Below are 23,346 nucleotides of genomic sequence, written 5' to 3'. Positions count from 1 at the left end.
GGCTGACTATTAATGACAGTCTCACCAACATTCACATCCTGATAACGAATAAGTTAAAAATAGCTTATTTACATATACTTTATTTTAACTGTTCTATAAACACAATTGCACCTGCCAAGTCCATGACCTTTATCACTGAGAAGGACATGGGAAAATCAACCTCTCGGTCTATGTCCACATCATAACTCAGATAGATATACCTTGCTGTACTTTCACTGTTAGGTCAAAATTCTGAATCTTGCCACCCAACACCACCATAACGGTTCAAGGAGACAGCCCATACAGCTTTCTTAAGGGCAATAAATGGCATCTTTATCAATCACGACCACGCACTAAGAATGAAAAAAACACTGGTGCTTCCCTTGCAAATGCAGTGTTCATTTTCTGAAGTTTGAAGAAGGTATGAAGAAGCAAAAGACAAAAGGCTAAAATCACTTACAAAAAGAGCATGACAGCAGTTTTTCTAATATGATTATTTATGCAGACCTAGTTTATACACAGTGAAACTGTTGCCATCACAAAAACTGCTAGCCTTCAACAAGGTCGATGAAGTAGCTTTTGAAGAAGTGAAGTGCTAATTCATTAAAACACTGTAAATATTTGTCAGCATTGATAATACGTAATGTTCCAAACACCATTAAGATGTAAAATACTGAACAGACATCATGGAAACTTTCAGATATTTGGAACAGAAAGATCAATGAATGAACCTGCATTCTAGTCCAAATTGACCCAAATAATGCACTTTCATTGCAATTGATTGTTATGCATCAATTGGGTTATTATGGAAAAATAAGACACTACATTTAAAGTCACCAGGCCGTTTCAAAAGCAATCAGTGCAAGCTTCATACATACTACAGCAATCAAATCCTGTCGAGCTGAAACTGAATGAAATTCCAGTGATGACATCTGGGCAACATTTCAAACCCCAATTCCCTCACCATTATTAAAACCCGTTCCAGGACAGATGTCCTAATGTTCATAGGCTTCGTAAAGGACATAACATCTTGCTTCTCTTCAGCAGGACCTCTATAGCTTTCAATAATTGAATACTGCTGCTATGACGCTTGGTGAGGCTGTGGATTAGGAAATTTGCTTTTGCCTTACGGTTCACAACAAGCCCAGATAAATGGGATGAGTTTCCTCTGTCTGTTAGCTTTGAAAGACATGTAGGCCTATCTGAACGCATTGCGGAGAGAAGTAGCACAAAAGGAGAATGCGAGAAAGTTAGACAATACATATCCATGTAAACCAAGTACAAAATGTTTAGAGATAATGGGAACTCCAGATGCTGGAGAACCCGAGATAACAAAGTGTGGAGCTGGATGAACACAGCAGGCCAAGCAGCATCTTTGGAGCACAAAAGCTGACATTTCAGACCTAGACCCACACTTTGTGATACAAAATGTTTATTTCAGGTGACTCCCAGCATTCTTTGCTGGTAAGGCAAGAGGGGTCAATTTTGCTGATAAATGCACCACAGATGTGGAAAAGGTTTTGAAAATTGTTGAGTTAAATACTTTGGCATTAAAGAACTTCATTCTTTATCATTATGGCTTCTTTTTAGCATCCTTGTCCTGTATCAAATCGACTTCAATGTCAGATGTAGGCATTTCGGACAGATATTGAAATCAGACATTTCTGCAATTGATACTTCTGAACCACAAAACCATTTCCAGCCCTCCCACGTACTAACAGCCTAGGAATTATGTGTCAACAAGTTAAACTGCGGTGCATCAAATAACCCAGCTGGGTTCCAAATAGCCATCATAGTTATAAATGAACAATTGCTTTTCTCACTTGTGTGTCTGAGATTTGATTTAAACATACATCAATAAATGGCCTGTTGAAATCTGGTATCCATTGAAAACTTATTTTTATAAAATTCTTAAGCACACCGTTTTCTTAAAAAAAAAACAAGCTTAAGAACTGGTTTAAAGCCAATACTTTTCTAATATGAAAAATGTAATATTCATGCAGTCTTTCTAAACTATTACAGATTTATCTGTATTAGAAACAAAATCACATCATACAAACGACAAAACAAACAAAAAAAAATCAAAGTGTGGAGCTGGATGAAAACATGCTTCTAAGATGCTGCTTGGCCTGCTGTGTTCATCCAGCTCCACACTCTTATCTCAGATTCTCCAGCATCTGCAGTTCGCAATATCTCTGATACAAAAAAATCAAAGCAGAAGCAGAGGTTCTGCAAGCTCTTAAGCAGGAAATGCCAAAAATGAAGCCAAACTGACAGTTGAATTCATGAAAGCATACTAAGGATGGTACAAGCTCGCTAGATTTCTGTCTATCATGGACCAGATAGACCAAAGCAAAACCATGCCCAAAGACCATCACAACTCTAGTGAGACACTAAAATAAGGCCCCAAAAATTCATGTGTAAGTTGCAGTATCACAAGCTTGAAAGGGATTGCAAGAATGGATTTTTAATGCACCATGTGGTACTGACCTGGAGCCCAACTGTCAATGAGGGTGGTGGAATTGGAGATCAATAGTTTCAAAAAGAAATTGACTGGGCTCTCAAAAAAAATAAAAGCTTGCAGGCTAAATGAGAGAAGGGGACTGACAGGACTCTTCTGCAGAGATCTAACATGGACTGATTGGGTGTGAATACCATAATAGCTATAATTCTATGGAGATCTCTTTACGCCTTGCCAAAAATCAACTATCAAAGATCATCCAAGTAAAATAAACTGATCATTCAGCTCATTTGCTGCCTGTGAATTATGCTTAAATTACATATTTCCTTACCTGTGTCACTATAGCGATTGCACTTCAATAGTACTATATTGAGCAGCAAGCACTTTGCATCATATTTAAGAAAATTCTTAGTAGTAAATGGATCTTAAGCTAAATGCATTATCACAAACAATAATCTGTTGCTCTCATATTCCAAATACTCAGATACACATTTTCACAAATATAGCCACTTTTACAGGTCAGGGTGACCAATCATGCTTATGCAATTCCACAGACTTGGCTAAATATCTCCCATTATTTAGAAGCTGCTTTTTAAGCTTATTAAAATGAGGATAAAGAAAGACCCTTAAAAAGCATTTATTGATGTGAACCCATGAAGCAAAAGTATGATTTTAACATATGTTGCACTTATTGGTGACCAGAATGAACATAAGACGTTAGGCTATTCATGGACTTTGCTCCCTTATTCCCCAGCACATCTATAAGCATGAACAATTATGAAGTAAAACATATGAAACTCTACATGTCATGAGTAAAAATTCACAAACAACAATGGTTTAAAAATAATAATGGAATCGAAAAGAAATAAGATTGGAATTTTGTCATAACTTTTGTTCGAACTATTTTTGTTATGCATCAGTGAATGAACATTTTGTGAACTTTCACCAGTACAAAATCTACTTTTCTGACAATGCAGAAGTCGGAAAATAATTATTGCCCTCTGAGTCATTAAAGGGCAAATGGAGAGGTGAGACTGGGGGATACGAGGCAGAGAATATTTTAAGCAAAGTCCCAGTTCAATTAGTTGTACAGTGCTAACTAGTGTGATGTGCTACTTGGCCTCGACTAATACCAAATAAAAACCAAAAGAACTGTGGATGCTGTAAATCAGGAACAAAAACAAAATTGCTGGAGGCGCACAGGAAGCCTGGCAGCATCTGTGAGGAAAAAAAGAGTTTCAGGTCAGGTGACCATTCCTCAGAACTGATGGCAGCTGGGAAAACAACAGTTTATATGCAGAGAATAGGAGGGATGGGTGGAGTAGGGAGTAAACAATGGGATAGGGCCTGAAGAGAAAGAAAGACAATTAGACAAAGGAGTGGCTAATGATCAGGCTGGGAGGGTGAATAATTGTTCATGGGGACTGTTAGAGACTAACAGCAGGGGATGTGTAATGGCAGGCTTTGCGATAACAAGGTCTGGTGTGTTGGGACATGACAGAGTTTAGGCCCTAAAGTTATTGAACTCAATCTTGAGTTTGGAGGGCTGTAAGGTCCCCAAGCAGAAAGTGAGGTGTTGTTCCTCCAGCTTGCATCGGGCTTTGCTGGAATGCTGCAGCAAGCCAGAGAGAGATGTTGGCCAAGGAGTAGGGTGGTGCGTTAGGGTGGCCAAAGTATACTACCTGGTCTTGCAAATTGAAGATTCATGCAAATTACATTGCACTTTCTGTAGACCGTTCTAATGGCCATTTGGACTTGTCCTCATTTTAAATTTTCCACAGAGACTGGGAATTAATTTATGAAAGGTTACATTCCTCCTGCTCCAAGTCAGGACAGTATGATCATTAGAATAATAATATAGATGTCCTTTACCTTTTCCACAACAAATTTGCTGTCACCGAAACAGTTGTGACTCCAGCAAATGTTACCATCATCAGTTTGCGCCGACACTTGTTTGGAGCTACTGCCCTGTAGTATTGTCTGGAGAAGTTGCCAAGAACTGCCATGGCAGGCAGTACTCTGAAGTGAAACATCCTGTAACTGAAACCAAACGCATAGATTTAATGCCCAACACTGTACAGTTGGCTTTCCCAATGCTGCTTACGTACATGTTTTCTCCTGGCAGTTCGGCTGCATTGCTTGCATTCCCGCCTCTGAATCAGATTGGACGGTTGAACCCCTTTGCAGAATGCCAGCAGAGAATATGGACTGTAGTTTCAGTGTGGTTGTAACAGAGTGAAGCATTATTGGAGTTAACATTGTTCAAATGAGACATTAATCAGAGACTGTATGTATCTATTCATATGGATACAAGACAGCCCAGCTCACTAGTTAAGGAGGAGTGAGATGTTTGCCCATTGTCCTAATACATTCCCACACTAATGAATACCATCAGAAATTGAATAACAGATAACGCATTGTAGTTACCGTGTGCAGAACACGATTACATGCAGATGAGCTGCAGTGTCTGCCTTCATAACAACAGCGTAGCGGATGAACTTCAAAAGAAACTCAATGGTTGGACAAAAATTCAAGGACTTCATTGAGAGAAATAGGTTTTCATTTTCTCAGCAGCCATAAAACAAGCGGGTTCAAAAATATTCAATGTAACCTGTAACGTGAAAAGTAGCGGAGAGAAGGCGATAATAAGTACATTTCACAATTAGTTTCCAGCTAGCGTAGTCCTCAGATTTTCACACGTATGTGACTAAAGTGCTGCTTATGCCTCCCTCGTTTTTGAAAAAAAAGGACAATTCCCTGTGCACAACCAATACCTATTTCACATTTCACTGCTCAATTGTAAACTTTGCAAATGGATAAAGAAAAGCAAACCTTTGTACTTATGTGCAAAAGATTCATTAATTAAAACAATATTTCACTCCAAAATGCCTTGTCAAGTATCTTTAGAGGAGTCTGCATACTCAAGCAAAATAATGTCCTTGTTTTTTCAAACTTACTGTCAGGTAATCTCACTAGAGCTATGGAAACTGACAAAAATGCCCTCTTTGCTGAAACAAGTCAGAGTACATTTAAAACCCTGAAGATACAAATAGATTGTAATGATCGATTTACCTACTAACACACAGTAGCTGTTCATGTCTCTCCACTTTCATCAGTAAGATTAACTTGCCAAATATGTTTAGATAAATGACTAAGGACCACCATAATTTTTCCACAATCCTAAGTCTTCAGATAAATTCAAGCTTTCCAACAACTGCCGGGAAACTATGTGTGGAGCTGGATGAACACAGAAGGCCAAGTAGCATCTTAGGAGCACAAAAGCTGATGTTTCGGGGCTAGACCCTTCATCAGAAAAGGGGGATGGGGAGAGGATTCTGAAATAAATAGGGAGGTGGGGTGGGGGGGGGGGGGGGGGGGGGGAGGCAGACCAAAGGAGGATAGAGGAGAAAACAGGTGGAGAGGAGAGTTTAGGTGGGGAGGCAGGGAGCTAGCCGAACTCGTCCTCACCCTCAACGACTTCTCTTTCGACTCCTCCCACTTCCTACAGACAAAGGGGGTGGCCATGGGTAAACACATGGGCCCAAGCTATGCCTGCCTCTTCGTAGGTTACGTGGAACAGTCCCTCTTCCGCAACCACACAGGCCCTAAACACCAGCTCTTCCTCCGTTACATTGATGACTGTATCGATGCCGCCTCATGCTCCCTAGAGGAGCTTCAACAGTTCATCCACTTCACCAATACTTTCTACCCCTTAAGTTCACCTGGACCATCTCCAATACATCCCTCACCTTCCCAGACCTCTGCCTCCATCTCAAGCAACCACATAGAAACCAAAGTCCATTTCAAGCCCACCAACTCCCACAACTACCAAGAATATACCTCCTCCCACCCACCTTCCTGCAAAAATTCCATCCCCTATTTCCAATTCCTTCGTCTCCGCCGCATCTGCTCCCAGGATGAGGCATTCCATTCCCGCACATCCCAGATGTCCTCGTTCTTCAAGGACTGCAACTACCACCGCAGCCCCACCGCCGGCAGTGGTCGAGAACGCCCTCAACCGCGTCTCCCGCATTTCCCGCAACTCATCCCTCACACCCCATCCCCTCCATAACCGCCAAAAGAGAATCCCCCTAGTTCTCACATACCACCCCACCAACCTCTGGATACAACACATCATCCTCCAACACTTCCGCCATCTGCAATCCGACCCCACCACTAAAGATATTTTTCCAACCCCACCCTTGTCTGCCTTCTGGAGAGACCACTCTCTCCGTGACTCCCTTGTCCGCTCCACACTCCCCTCCAGCCCCACCACACCTGGCACTTTCTCCTGCAACCAGAGGAAGTGCTACACTTGCCCCTACACCTCTTCCCTCTCCCCCATCCCAGGCCCCAAGATGACTTTCCATATCAAGCAGATGTTCACCTGCACATCCACCAATGTGGTATATTGTATCCGGTGTACTCATTGTAGCTTCCTCTACATTGGGGAAACCAGGCAGAGGCTTGGGGACCGCTTCGCATAACACCTACGCTTGGTTCGCAATAAACAACTGCACCTCCCAGTCACGAACCATTTCAACTCCCCCTCCCATTTCTTAGACGACACTTCCATCCCGGGCCTCCTGCAGTGCCATAATGATGCCACCTGTAGGTTGCAGGAACAGCAACTCATTGCGCTTGGGAACCCTGCAGCCCAATGGTATCAATCTCCGCCCCCCCCCCCCCCCCCCACCACCCCCCACAGCATCACAAAACTAGCCCAGCTCGTTCCCGCCTCCCTAACCTGTTCTTCCCCTCACGTATCCCCTCCTCCCACCTCAAGCCACACCTCCATTCCCTACCAACTAACCTCACCCCGCCCCCCCCCAACCTTGACCTGTCCGTCCTCCCCAGACTGACCTATCGCCTCCCTACCTCCCCACCTGTACTCTCCTCTCCACTTATCTTCTCTATCCATCTTCGGTTTGCCTCCCCCTCTCTCCCTATTTATTTCAGAATCCTCTCCCCATCGCCCTTTTCTGAAGAAGGATCTAGGCCCGCAATGTCAGCTTTTGTGCTCCTAAGATGCTGCTTGACCTGCTGTGTTCATCCAGCTCCACACTTTGTTATCTCGTATTCTCCAGCATTTGCAGTTCCTATTATCTCTGGAAACTACTTGTTGGGTTATGGAGGCATTACAATGGCTTTGCTTCACTGCAAAAGTGGCTTTAAGAGGTAGTTTCAGATAGGATTGGTGCCCAATTACTTCTTCCCCAGACTTTGAATGAATCCCCACTCCCCAGCTATTCATAATTCTGCAATGAGGTGTACTCCTGCAACAATAGCATTTCTGACTTCCAACTTACCTTTCCAACCACTGCAAAGAAAAATGACCCCTTGCCATCCTGGGCCTCCTGCAGTGCCACAACGATGCCACCCAAAAGTTGTAGGAACAGCAACTCATATTCCGCTTGGGAACCCTTCACCCCAATGGTATCAATGTGGATTTCACAAGTTTCAAAGTCTCCCCTTCCCCTACCGCATCCCAAAACCAGCCCAGCTCGTCCCCGCCTCCCTAACCTGTTCTTCCACCTACCCGCTCCTCCCACCTCAAGCCGCACCCCCATTTCCTACCTTCTAACTTCATCCCACCTCCTTGACCTGTCCGTCCTCCCTGGGCTGACCTATCTCCTCCCATTTCCCCACCTACGCTCACCTTTACTGACTCCATCCCCGCCTCTTTGGCTTGTCTGTCTCCTCTCCACCCATCTTCGATCCGCTTTCCCCTCTCTCTCTATTTTAGATCGCCCTTCCCTTCCCCAATTTCTGAAGAAGGGTCTAGGCCCAAAACGTCAGCTTTCCTGTTCCTAAGATGCTGCTTGGCCGGCTGTGTTCATCAAGCTATACAACTTGTTATCCCAGATTCTCCAGCATCTGCAGTTCCTATTATCTCTCCACTACAAAGTTCAGTTGGTAGAATGCTCACCTCCGAGACAAAAAGGCTGACAGTTCAAACCCATTATGAGTTTGAAACTAATCTCTAAGCTGATACTGAGGAACTATTCACTGTTGCGGATGTGCTTTTTCCAAATTGAATTTTAATCCAAGTTCCTTTCAGCTAAGTATAAAAATTACAAACCACCTTCCTGACCGATGCACCTGACATGCAGCTCATCACCAGAGACCATTGATCAAGAAACCATCCAACATCTCAAGAGCAGTTAGGATGTCCAATCAATGCGGGCTGGGCCAACAGTGCCCAAATTAATCCCCTCTTTAATTGGCGGTGAGAAAGCAGCAATGTCATGAGACTAGCAATCCAGAACCTCAGGCTAATGTTCTGGGGACTCAGGTTTGAATAATACCACGGCAAACGGTGCCATCTGAATCCGATAAAAATAGCTGGAAGGAAAACCTAGACTAATGTCCATATTATCACCGTCAAATGTTGTTAAAACCCATCTGGTTCACTCATGTTCTCAAGGGAGGGAATCTACCATCTTTACTTGGACTTGCCACCATGTAACTGCAGAACAACAATATGGTTGACTCTTAACTGCTCTCTGGGAATTAAAGATGAGCAACAAACGGTGGCCCAACCAGTGATGCCCACATCCTGTGAATAACTATAAAAAGAATTTTGCTGAGACGCTTTAAGGGGCTTCTCGAGTGGCATTTTCCAAAATCTGCAATCACTACCCTCTAGAAAGGACAGATGAATGGGAGCACCACCAGCTGTAAGTTCACAATCGAAGCCACACATCATCTTGCCTTGGAACTGTACCATCATTCCTTCATCACTTGATTGACTAAAACCCTGGAACTCCCTCACTAAAAACATTGTGGGTTTATGGATTGTACATGTATTGGAATGGTTGAAGAGGATTGCTTCCCATACTTTCTCAGGGGCAGTTAGGGTCTGGGAAATAAATATTGGCCATATCAGTGATACTGACATGTTAAGAATTAACAAAAACATCTGATGGCCAAACACCTTATAAAGCAAAATACTGCTCATGCTAGTAATCTGAATAAAAATCAGAAAGCACTGGAAATACTCAGACATAGCAGCATCTATAGAAACAGACAGAGTTAATGTTCCAAATCAAATAGGAATATTCATGGGAAATGAAAACAAAGTAAATTAAAAAAAAGTGTTAAGTGGCACCTGATCATGCGAACAAAATTGAGGTCACAAACACAGCAGGTTCTAAATTGTTAATTACATGTTGCATTTTATGAAGATTAACTATCCTTTCTCTACCGGCTGATTATGATTGGATTTACAAAGATTAGCTAAGGATTATTTGTAGGTGCAGTTGGAGGATAAACTTCATTTTTTCTGAAATAGAGTCATAGGGTCATAGAGATGTACAGCTCAGAAACTGATCCATCGGTAAAACCTGTCTGTGCTGACCAAGTACCTAAAATTAATCTAGTCCCATTTGGCAGCATTAGGTCCACATCCCTCTAAATCTTTCCTATTCATGTACCTATCCAGATGCCTTTTAAACGTTGTAATTGTACCACCACTTCCTCTGGCAACTCATTCCATACAGGCACGGCCCTCAACCTGTAAAAGTTGCCCCTTAGATCCCTTTTAAATCTTTCCCCTCTCGCTTTAAACCTATGCCCTCTAGGTTTGGACACCATCCCTCCCCCCACCCTCTCCCCCCACCACCCCCCGGAAAAAAAGCCTTGACTATTCATGCTATCCATGCCTCTCATTGATTTATAAACCTCTATCAGGTCATCCCTCAGCCTCTGCTGCTCCAGGGAAAACAGCCCCAACCTATTCAGTCTCTCCCTATAGCTCAAAATCACCAAACCCGGCAACATCCTCATAAATCTTTTTTGAAACCTTTTAAGTTTCACAACATCTTTCCTATAGCAGGGAAGACCAGAATAGAATGCAGTATTTCAAAAGTGGCCTAACCAATGTCCTGCACAGCCGCAACATGACCTCACAAATAGAAGCATTCACAATCTACGCTAACTTTCATTTAAAAGGAATGGACAATGTTAAAGTGTGCATCAAGGCAAGGGTGGGTGATCATTCCAAAATTAATGTAAATTCAGAAATTCTCTCTGCATTCTCCAATTCTTGAGGTCTCATTTGGAAGTAACCACAGAAAAGGTCACGACATCGTTGGCATTGTGAAGTGAGCAGATTGGTATAGTGTACTGTTTTGTTTAGATTAGATTAGATTCCCTACAATGTGAAAACAGGCCCTTTAGCCCAACAAGTCCACACCGCCCCTTGAAGCATCCCACCCAGACCCATTCCCCTATCACCCACACATCCCTGAACACTACAGGCAATTTAGCACGGCCGATCCACCTAGCCTGCACATCTTTGGACTGTGGGTGGAAACCGGAGCACCTGGAGGAATCAAACACAGGCACAGGAAGAACGTGCAAACTCCACACAGATAATCGCCCAGGGCTAGAATCGAACCGGGTCCCTGGCGCTGTGAGGCTGCAGTGCTAACCACTGGGCCACCGTGCTGCCCAACGGCTCTAATCTGCAACAGACCGGAGTACCCAATCTCATTCAAGCTGCATTTGAAAGCTGCTATCATAGCTCGTAGGTCTCTATGGATGAAGAAAGATAAGCTTTACAAACAGACTGAAAGAAACCTCGAACTCACAATGACCCTATTGGCAGGTATGTTCAAGTGTAGTAACAATAGAAGATGTTGCTTACAGAAAAGTTTTAATTCGGGAAGTACTCAATGATGTTTTTTGCTGTTGTTGACCTGTCACACCTGCTCATTTGGCTATAGCTGTCTGGAGTTTTCACTCAGTGCTTTACACAAGTTTTCACAATGCTTTCAAACACTCGAATAGGATATCCTATCATCAAAGGTGTCTGGTCATTGTGCACTGTAAATCCAATGTCAGTAATTTGTTGAAATTAAGATTTCTGAGTGTTGATATTAAAAAAAATCAACTTTTTTTTCCTTGCTGTTAAACTATTCCAAACCAACTTCAAGCTCCCTCATTTACATTGAAGCAAACAAAATCGAAGCACAAGTATACCATTCAGTGCCCTAGGCCTGCTCTTCCATTCAATAAGATGATGGCCAATCTGTGTTTCAACCCAACAACCCACTATTCCCCTGCCTAACAATAATCTAACTACAGCTGTTTTAAAAATATTTAATGACCCCCATCTCTACCTTTCGTGGCCTAAGAGTTACAAAACAGCCTTCAGAGATAAAAATATATGCTCTTTATCTCTGTCCTGAAAGGGTGAACAATGCTATTAATTTTGGACTTAGCACAGGAGGGAACACTTTTTCCATGACCAACTTGCCAAAACCATTCAGGGTCCTATACACTTGAATTAAGTCACCCTTTATTCTTCTAAACTCCAGTGTCAACAAGCCCAGCCCATCCAACCCATCCTCATAAGGCCACGTTCATTCCAGGTATCAAGCTAGTAAATCTCCTCTGAACAACTTTCAATGCATTTACATTCCTCCTTAAGTAAGGAGATCAAATCTATACACAGTACTCAAGATGTGGTCTCACTAATAATGCACAGGCATAATATCCTCACTCTTATATTGAATTCATCTCATAACAAGGGATACTTTCCTATTAGCCTTCTCTGTTACATGCTGTACCTAAACTAACTTCTGTAACTTGTGGAACAAGATATCTAAATCTCTTTCCACCTAGTAAAAGTGTAGTTGTTCTCCATTCAAATGAAACTCTCTTTTCTTACTTTTCCTGCTAGACTAGATAATTTCATTTTTTGCCCACTACAAAACAACATCTGTCAGAATTTACCCTTCATTCTACATCCATTTGCAACTCCCTTATGGCTTCTTTACAACATACTTGCCTACCCACCTTGCTGTCCCCTGCAAATTTAGTTACCATGAGTTTGCTCACCTCATCTGTCATTGATCTAAGTTGTGAAAAGTTGAGGGCTTAGCACAGAACCTTGTGGAACTCTACTTCTCAAATCCTGCCAGTCAAAGACTCAACCCTGTTTTCTGCCAGTCAGTCAATCTTCTATCCATGTTAATATATTAAAGACCTACACCACAAGCTTTTATTTTCAGCAATAATCTTTGCTGTGGGATTTTATCAAATGCCTTATCAAAAGCCATGAATTGTGCATCTAAGGGCTCTCCCTTTCTGTAAGGTGCGAATGCTAATCCTTCAAAGAACGCCAATAACTTGTTTAACATGATTTCCTTTTGACAAAACTATATTCTTCCTGAATACCTTCAGTTTTACTAAGTGCACAGTTCTAGTCTTGTTAATGATCAATTCTAACAACCTCCCCATGACAGATGTCAAGCTAACTGGCCATTAGATTCCTGCCTCCCTCCCTCCCTTCTTGAGCAGAGAGGATATTTTGCTGTTTTCTAGTCCAATGGAACCTTTTGGAGTCTAGGGAGTTTCTTAAAATGTACCTACTACCTCACCTCTTAAGACTCTAGGATAAAGTTCATCGAACCTAGAGACCTGTTAGCCTGCAGCTCCATCAGTTTACTTGGTAAAAATCCCTCACTGTAATTTCACTAAATTCATCTCTCCTATCCACCCCTGATATCCTTCATGGTGTAGACAGAGGCAAAGTGTCTGTTCATTTCATTCATCTTCTCCTCATTATCTACTATTGACTCCCCATTTTTATTCTCTTAGAGGACCAATACTTACTTTACTTACTCTTTTCCTTCTTAGCACCTTTAATAACTGCTTTTCCAATGCTCAATCTCTAACTTCTTTCTTGAAATTAACGTTTAGTCATTCCTGCCATTCTTGACGTTCCACACAATCGTCTGACCCGCCATTTTTGCACATTTTAAGCTTTTTTCCTTAAGTTTGACACCTTCCCCAAGTTCTTTCGTTAACTGTGGGTAATGGGTTCTTGCATTACAATTTTATTTGTGGTATGAGTATCGTTTTTCTGAATATTCTGAAATAGCCATTTAAAGTCTGCCATTGTGTCTCTATTGACTTAATTTCCTAACCAATCATGCCAGTTTTCTTCTACTGGTTCAGTTTGCACACCCACATAATTGCAATTCCTTGGCTTTATAAAATTAGTCTTAGCCTTCGTCGTCCAACTTTCAAACAATGTAAACTTCAATCATAATGTGGTTGTTGCAACCAAGGGGTGCCTCAACTTTGAGGTCATTATTAATTATTTCACATTACACAGCACCAATTTCCAAGTAAACAGTTCCGAAGTGTGCTGTGCTAAGAAACTTCCTCTCTGAAGTACTCAATGAATGCCTTATCCAGGCTACTGCTGCTAATCTGTTTGTACTAATTAGTGTAGAATAAAGTCACTTATTGAGGCCTTTTATCTCAAGCATCCAACATTACTTCTTCTGTACCTTGTCCCAATTTATGGGCACTGTCAGGTGGCCTGTAGACCATGGCCACTGATGGCTTTGTTTCGCTACCATTCCTCACCTCCAGCCAAAGCAACTCTATACTCTGATCAAAACCAAAAAGAACTGCAGATGCCGTCAACCAGGAACAAAAACGAAAGTTGCTGTAAACAGCTCAGCAGGTCTGGCAGCATCTATGAAGAAAAATATCAGAGTTAACATTTCAGGTCGGTTCTGACGAAGGATCACCACAACCGAGATATGAACTCTGATTTTTTTCTTCACAGATGCTGCCAGACCTGCTGAGCTTTTCCAGCAACTTGTGTTTTTGTTCCATATTCTGATTTTCTGAACCATTGCAAACTCTTGTGTAAATGCCATCCTTGATTAACAGTAATACCCCTCCAACTTCATATGCTTTCCTGCTTTTTCAAATGCCACATAGACCTCTATAATCAGAACCAAATCTTCGTCAACCTGAAACCATTTCTCCCTAATGTCTGAGATAATGGGAACTGCAGATGCTGGAGATTCCAAGATAATAAAATGTGAGGCTGGATGAACACAGCAGGCCAAGCAGCATCTCAGGAGCACAAAAGCTGACGTTTCGGGCCTAGACCCTTCATCCAGGGTCTGATGAAGGGTCTAGGCCCGAAACGTCAGCTTTTGTGCTCCTGAGATGCTGCTTGGCCTGCTGTGTTCATCCAGCCTCACATTTTATTATCTCCCTAATGTCTATCAGTTCATATCTGTTGTTTCAATCCATGCTTTCCAATGCACAATCTTTACTTTTGACATTTTGTAAACTTGGTAATATCTCATCTTGACTCCCTCCCCCAACAGTTTGCCCATTCCTGCCATTCTCAGACCCTCATAAAATACTATTTTCCTCCCTTGTGTCCACACTTTGCTCCATGTTTGATCTATTGCTTTCAATATTTAGCTTAAATCTCTCTCTACTTCCCTACTCATGGTTCTCAAGAACACTAGGCAAAGCACAGTACAGGTGCAAACATGTAGGGTGTCCCAACAATCCTGTCCCCACTTTCCCAAGTACTGGTACCTGTGACCCATGAACTCGAACCGACTTCTTCCATATGAGTCTTGAAGTCACAGTCATTTCTCTAATTTTATGTACCCTATGCCAATTCACATGCAGCTCAGGTCAGAGATTATAACCTTTGAAGTCCAGATTTTTACTTTAGTGCCAGGTTAACATACTCTCTATTCAGAACCTCTTTCTTAGTTGTAACTATAGTACTGGAGCCTACATGGACTTGGTCTTCATCACACTCACATAACAGTAAATTTCCTGACATAGCTAGGAACATCAATGAAACGATATTAAGTCCTGGAAGTTAATAAGTAGTTAACCATTGTTTTACCCCCAAGTCTACGTCATTCAAATCCATCAGAAAATACCTTGAGAAACACAAATGTAGATATGTTTATATCAACCTGTTCAGACCTGCGAAGACACAAGACATTCTCTGGAGCAGGTAGAACCTGGGTCTTCTGGCTCAGTGGGAGGGACACTAATACCACACCATAAGAACCACTCCACTTTGAAATATCTATTTATCCTTGCTCTCTCTTAACTGTCCCGCAACCAATTTGATATCCATCCTTTAAGTTCATTGCTTGAATATATTTGCTAATTAAAAACAAAGTTAAAAAATTTTAAAAATCTGAAATAATTTATGAACAAAAGTACTGGTACTCAACTGGAGCAGGATAACACAGACATGGCAAAAGCATTTTTGATTGCTAACTGCACACTGACTGAACATCACCTCGGTGCTGATATACTGCAAAACTATTTTGTAAAATTAAACAATTCTTAATTTAGCAGAGAAGGGGAGTCTGGGATACACTTTCATTATTTCTCTAAATTCCATATCATGAACAATGTCCGAACGCCACTCACCCACCCACCATGACTAACTGATGTGATGTGTTTCTCGCAGGAACAAAGCAGGACTATGTAGCAAGTACATGGAAACAGTGGAGCATGTTTCTCCAAAGATCAGATCACATTTAACAAGAATAATTTTCTAGCACTATCCCATGATTATACAACATTTTAAAAACTGTAAAATACCCAGAAACAATCTATATTTCTACACATATACTATACTTATTCATAAGTTACACAAATTCTACCCCACTTAGGATATTTTAATTGATCATAAAGTAGCACGCTATAAGTTTCCTTGTGGTGCACAGTTCTTCTAATCAGTTTTTATTAAGATCCTTCTCTATCATCATCTCAGTGTATTAATTTCAGTATCTATCACGGAGCACTAGTAATAAGACTCATTGCAATATTGTACGAGTTCAAAATACAGAAGCAAAGTTAGTGGTGGATGTTCAACTCACAGCAGGCTCCCAGGACAGGCCTTTTGTGCAAAAATATCAGCATGAAATAAAACAATCCAACAGGATTCAACACTACACATCTTTCATCACAACTGACAAAGTGCATATAGTTTTCAACAATTTCTATTAAGATGAAGAGGCCCAGAATCATGATCAATGAGGTCAGACAGACAGAAAAATATGTGGTAAATCAGCAAGTAGCAGTTATTTACCACAAAATGTATGTTCTAAAATTGTCAGAAGAATGTGGGAGATTGGAATCTGTAGTTTTCCTTCCCTCAGAAAGAATTAATTCAGAATAGTTGACGAGGTCAAATTTATACTGATTTAGGTAAACACATGAATGCCAATTGCACTTAGAAGCAATGTGATGAAAATTTACAGGATCACTGGCAACTGTAATGTTAATAAAATAGTGAGAAATACATTAACATCTGCAATATAGTGACAAGTGGTGACAGATTGAGAAAAAGGGAAATGCAATGAAACCTAGGTGTCCTTGAATACTAGTTGGTGAAAATAAGCATGCAGGTGCAGCAGGCAGTGAAGAAAGGAAATGGTACATTTGTCTTCATAGCAAGCGAATTCAAATATAGGAGCAGGATATCTTGCCGTAATTGTACAGGGCCTTGGTGAGACTACACCCAGAATGTGTGTACAGTTTTGGTCTCCTTATCTGACGAAGGAAGTCTTTGCTATGAAGGGAATGCAGCAAAGGTGTACCAGGTTGATTCCAGGATTGGCAGGACTGCACCCGCTCTTCACGTGACATCGATAAAGGCTATTTTCACTGGAATTTAGAATGATGCAGGGGTAGGTCATAGAAATCCATAAAATTCTAAGAGCATTGGACAGGACAAACAGAAGGATATTCCTGATCAGAGGGCAGTCCAGAACTACAGGTCACAGTTTAAGAATATGGAATGAGCCTGTCAAATTGTATTCTACAGGAAGCGGTGGAGGCAAAAATGGGGTCAAGAAGTTTAAAAACAGAATGTTTGCATCGGGATAAACAGCGCATTTGTTACCAATCACTGGGAGGTCAGAATTGTGAATGGGTCAAGGTTCTCCTTAAGTACGTACTTACAGTTTGTAACAATAGCATTAATATCCATATTCTTAGTTAAGTTAGAGCAAAGCTTGGCATAGTAAAGTTATACACAATCCCTTTTAAGCTCATTCAATTAACATGCCACTGGATACATTCAACAATTGCTGACAAAGGAATGGTTGGATAATTTGGCCAATCCCAAAATTTAAAAATGATCACATTTTACTAAACTTCCTACGCACTTCAATCACTTCTTTTTACAAAAATGATTTGCTATTTCATTTCTGAATTTTTGTTACATGTCCCACCTCCATTGCATGGCATAATGGAAGTTTTTATGTTTGCACTGACATGAGTTGGCTCAACATATCACAAAATGCGTGTCACATACCTCATTTGAACTATGATTCCCAATGAAGTTCAAGATTCTGGTCGACACCTTTCAGGTCACAAACTGTGAACAAAAAAAAATTCTGAATTTTAACAATAAAAATACTGGACCTCAAAATATAAATTGGTCAGTCAACATGTCTGAAGAGAAGTCAGGATTTTCAGTGCAGACTTTTTCAAAGTTAAACAATTTTTTTAATGGCAAGCCAAAATGATTTTTAAAAAAGATTGGGACCATTAAAAGCACTGATAGTGGAAAATCACACTGCAATAAAAAAGGATAAAACACTTTTAAGGTCTTTCTAACTGTGTTTGGAGCTTGCAGCAGTGAAACCCCAATGCAGAGGTGGTGCTTGAAAACTCTGGATTATTTTTGAACAACAATTTTTCATTACCAACTAGCTGATTTCATTGAAGAGCATCATGACTATTTTTGAGTTGAAGAAGATTTGGCAATCACTTATTGGAGCCAGTTTAGTTATTGCAAAGCAGATCACGAATTATTCCAACAAACTGTCAAAAAGATGGTAGTAACATGAGAAATTTTATTTCATATATGGACAACTTGAATGTAACTGGTGAAAATGAGCAATGCTACATGCGTGACAGTTAGACTCTTGTGGCACAGTGGCAATGTAGAGTCATACAGCACAGAAACAGACCCTTTGGTTCAACTAGTCTACGCTGAACATAATCACAAACTAAATTAGCCTGTTCCTGAGCCGATATCCCTCCACACCTTTCCTATTCACGTAGTTATCAAAGCGCCTTTTAAACGTTGAAATTGTACCCGGATTCACCATTTCCTCTGGAAGTTAATTTCAAACATGACCAGCCCTGTGTGTGAAAAATTTGCCCTTCATGTCCTTTTTAAAATCTCTCTCCTCTCACCTTAAAAACATGCTCCCTCATCTTGAAATCCCCTATCCCAGGGAAAAGACAACTACCATTAAGAACATCAAGACCCCTCATTATTTTATAAACTTCTATAAGATGGCCTCTCAACTTCCTCCAAACCAGTAAAAAAAGACCCAGCCTATTTTTATGACTCAAACTTTCCATACCTGGCAGCATCCTGGTAAAAATATCTTATCTACAACTGGGTGATCAGAACTGGACACAGTTTTCCACAAGCGGCCTCACCAGTGTCCTATACAACCTCATCATGGCTTGCTAACTCATACATTCACAGCACTCAGCAATGAAAGCAAGCATGCCAAGTGCCTTTTTAACCACCCTATGACCTAAGTTCAAATCTAACCTGCTTCAGAGGTGGGCAAGAACATCTCTAAACAGTGTAATAAGAAAATATCTACATGTGATAGGATCTCCTTCTTAGAAAAGTTGCTGTAACAGTTCTTTTTAAAAATCAAAGACTTTAGCAGCAGGTCACATAATGTCAAACATTATCAATAAGGGTTAGAAACTAAACTTGGTGCCAAAAGTAATAATCCTTTCAATGACCGAGAGATCATCTTGGCAAATCTATTACTCAAATTTGTATTTGTGCCCTCGTGCATATTATTCTATTTCCTGAAATTTACAAATGCCAGACATTGTCTCCATTCTAAATCATGCAGAAATCTGCTCATCTTGGTTCTCAACGGAACTGTCAAACTATACTGCCCTGACATGATATGAAGAGCCTCGTTAAATGAGACAGTAAATGAAAAAGAAACAGGAAATTTGAAGTAAAACAAGCAGTACTGTTTTAGGAAATACATAGTAAATCCAACAGACTCTTACAAGTTTTGACACAAACGAAAACTGAAAGTGCTGGAGAATTAACATTTTGAGTGGCTGAAGATGGGTCACAGATCTCAAAATGTTAACCTGATTTCTCTCCATGGATGCTGCCAGACTTGATAGGTTTCTCCAGCCCTTTCTGTTCTTCTTTGTTTCAAATCTCCAGTATCTGCACTTCTGTTTTATTTTCATGAAGAGCTTTGACAGGTTAATGTTTCAAGTGTGAATAATGAATGCGAACCAGTCTTTCCTCTTCACAGATCCTAGCAGAATTATGACACTCTCCCAGAATGTTGTTTCAAACCTCTGAACAGGAGACCTGCAAGAAGACCAGCTCATCAATAAGCTATACAATGCTCTCATTTTATTGCAACCAAATAAATCATAACTTCACTTCAGATTTTCTTTGGGCTCCAACATCATTTTACTTCCCAAGAGACAGAAAGGTTTTTTTTAATATAATGGATCTGCTTAACAGCTACATAGGTCCTCCTGTCATTTTGAAATGACAGGATCAGCATTCATCTATGTGACAGTATTACTGATTTAAGAGCAGCAAACTCAGTCAACTCAAATCTGTCTGAAGTACAATTCCACCAAAAATCCCAAAAAGATACCGCTTGCAATGCCCAGTATTATCTGCAAACTATGACAAACCCATATCTCCTCCTCTTTGCTCTTCTTGAAGTATTTGATGATTGGTCAGGGTCAACATCATGTTACAAAGACAGACTGGAAAATATTTCAGATAGGTAGCACGACAAACCCAAAGCAGGTAGAAGTGATCTTGGGGAAAGATACAGCAGGTGTCAGCATGCACATTTAAACTATATTTCGTTACAGTATTCCAGGAATTTTAAAAATTGGGTCATGAATCTACAGCGTTACAATTGCCACAGAATTATGTCTGAAGTCAGGTTGCATGCTTTTGGCTTCCCTCATTTTGCCCTTCTAATATCTGAATAAAAGAAAACTTAAACGTCATAATCAGTTCGTCAATCCCTTTCATCTAATAAAATGTGTGCTTTGGTTGTTCTTTCCTTTGTTTATGTTTGATTTAATAAGAAAAATGACTCTTGCTTTCAATTTATGTATTGTTGGGAGTGATTAGGAATTAGTAGGTGAGTTTATCAGCAGCATAAGGTACTTATTACTCACCCAATGCACAATATCTTGCATATTGCTTTTTGTGTTTTATTTCATTGGAAGCAAAGCAGCTGTTTATTCTAAGGTTAGATACTGTGTACACAGAGAGTGATCGAATCCTATCCAATTACATCGGCTCATGCCAAATAGAAACGTGGAAATGGAACTACAGGTCACAAAACTTGCGGAGTTGGCACATTCTCCCCGTGTCTGCATGGGTCTCCTCTGGGTGCTGGTTTCCTCCCACAGTCCAAAGATGCGCGGGCTAAGTGGATTGGCCATACTAAATTGCCCATAGTGCTCAGGGGTGTGTGGGTTATAGAGGGATGGGTCTGGGTGGGATGCTCTGAGGGTCAGTGTGGACTTGTTGGGCCAAAGAGCCTGCTTGCACACTGTAGGGATTCTATGATTCGATGATAAAACAGTTCAAACAACACTGATTTAATGAAAATTTCAGCAGCAACATTTAAAAAATTTTTTTTTGGAAAAGTAAATAATGAAATGGAGTTGGAAGATTTATTTTTCACTTAAAACAATTTTTTCTTTGGATGTTCAGTAAAATGATAAATGCCCACGTTTGTTTTTCTGACTATGATTAACAACAGCTAACGTGTCTGTATACGATTCAACACAAGATAAATTCACACACGTCCAGATTTTTGATTACTTGTAGCTAGCAATGGACATCTGAGAAAGCTCGATAGAATAAATTATTTTATGGCCTTGAAAGGAGGCAAACCAGATGGTATCTTACAGACGTACTGAAAATGCTAATGGGTACATATTAAGTCAAGGAAAAGATTTTACAATTTACATCTTCACCAACCTAACGAGCCCTGCGATGTTGCCTGGTGTCAGTGTAGAATTAGCTACCACTAGTTTACACCAAGATTCCATTGTGCTGGAGTTACAGTTTAGCAAAATAATTATTAACTAGAGTAGAAAGTGTAAATCTGAATATCTTGTATATCTGTAATGTTCTGTCTTCAAGTCACTTCTTCGCAAAGCAATAAAGGACCAGTTACATACCCGAGACTCACCCAACAATCCATCAGATTTCTGTCATCCAACAGATGAGAGTTAATCAGCGCAGAAACAATTTAGTCAACACAACTCCTTCACCTCATACAGCATGCAGTGGTGTAAGATATGGGCCACCCAGTTTGTGTTCGTCACGCTATTTAACTGAAATATTTGCCAGTATATCTCTAACATGATGTTGACCATGATCAATCAAGTATCTTAAGAAGAGCAAAGAGGAGGAGATATGGGTTTGTCATACTATTCCAGATAACACTGGACATTGCAAGCGGTATTTCTTGGGGTTTTTGCTGGAATTCTATTTCAGACAACAAATTTGTTGCAGTATGCCAACACTGCAGGACTCCTTCGTAAATTGTTTGACTTTGAAAGCTTTCAACCTTTTTCATTAGTACCTGATAAATACCAATTATCAAAAACACATCTTTATTAAAAGATGAGACACTGACTCAAACTCAGTTGAAATACGTAATGTTGACATGTATAACCACTGATTATTTTCATGATTCATCTTTCATTCAAATATTATCCAAAGTGATCAGCTAACCAAATAATCCAGAAACCCAAAATCCCAGAGAAATAAAATGATTGTCCAAAACACATGGCATTTGATATTTAATACATCCTCAATGTAACTGTAGAATTTTGTTTGATTTATCATTGGGTGCAACACCATGCAAAATTGCTTCTCCTAACTGTCACAAGAAATTATGGGTGGTGAGGAAAGCCAGCAACTTGTTCCGATTTTCTTCATACATCCAGAGAGATTCTAACAGTATTCCTGCTTCAGTCTTTCACATAATTGATTCCACATAATTCTCCCAAACAGTCTATCTGGAAATTAATTTTACATGTTGATTACGCTTCTTGTGAAGGACAGTTCCTTCATATCTTTCTTAAAAACTGCCTTGAGTTTGATTCTGGATCTACTAGCTCTATTGAAATTAATGGTCCATGAAAACATTTCAAGTCCTGACATCTTGCACACTGCCAACAGATCACCTCATTCCCTTGTTGAACAGTTCAAGATTCTCTGGTTGTTTTTCAATCGAACAAACCCTTAGCAATAGAGATCAGCCTGTGGGTGATTTTCCCCCCTCATTTCATTGCCTCAAATATATCAATGCCTCTTCTTTCAGAGTGAGCATACTGAATGTGAAATTCAGGATGCAATGTTGCCAGAAAATGGTAAGATGTGATCTTTACTACTTTTAAACATGAAAATTGTGTCCATTTGTACATATGCTAACCATTCTACGGCATTGTTATTTGGTGCCATGCATTGGACTTATGTAGAATCCAGTCTGCTAGAACTCAGGGATCTCTTCTGGCTTTATCCTTGGTTATTTCAACGCCATTCCATCAAACACAGATGTTGTCCACTTGCTGTGCCAAGTTTAGTATTAAACATGCATTTACCAAAAAATTTCATATGCCTTTATTCTGCTACTTGCACACCCTCACAAAATGATTCTGTAGCTTGGGCTGCCACCTCCAATTGCTATCCCTCTCATTATTTGGTTTTCATCTGCAAACTCGATCACTTTGTAATGTGCTTCTAAACCTGTACTGTATTGAGACCAGAGACATGCCACTCAGTTCCTCACCCGACTCTGACCCAATTCCTGTACAGCATAACTCCTATTTTCAAGCTATTTTCTCTCAATGAAGCCAAGATATTCACATTTCTCCTCCTTGACCAGTTTTCCCAAACACTAAATTACCCAAACATAAATATTTCCTGGTGCTCAACACCCCAATGCATTAGCATTATAACAGGAGGATGACAACCAATATGTTAATACGTTATGGTGAGGTTATTCCACTGACTTACAACACCTTAACCTCCA

At 40.4% G+C, this 23,346-nt stretch overlaps 1 protein-coding gene across 3 annotated transcripts in view; it reads right to left on the bottom strand.

Annotated features, from left to right (window-relative positions):
* micu1 (mitochondrial calcium uptake 1) overlaps positions 1-23,346 on the bottom strand; it is a 106,477-nt gene that overhangs the window by 77,462 nt on the left and 5,669 nt on the right. For all 3 annotated transcript variants that reach the window (XM_048563725.2, XM_048563728.2, XM_048563726.2), the window contains exons 2-3: positions 17,565-17,627; positions 4,313-4,480 (exon numbers count right to left, since the gene is read on the bottom strand). In XM_048563725.2, the coding sequence (XP_048419682.1) occupies positions 4,313-4,480; positions 17,565-17,569 (173 nt within the window). In that variant the 5' untranslated portion in view covers positions 17,570-17,627. The remainder of the gene's footprint in view (positions 1-4,312; positions 4,481-17,564; positions 17,628-23,346) is intronic.

Source organism: Stegostoma tigrinum, chromosome 37 (assembly GCF_030684315.1).
Source record: "Stegostoma tigrinum isolate sSteTig4 chromosome 37, sSteTig4.hap1, whole genome shotgun sequence".
Classification (NCBI taxonomy): Eukaryota; Metazoa; Chordata; class Chondrichthyes; order Orectolobiformes; family Stegostomatidae; genus Stegostoma; species Stegostoma tigrinum.
This window is presented reverse-complemented; position numbering and strand designations above follow the sequence as displayed.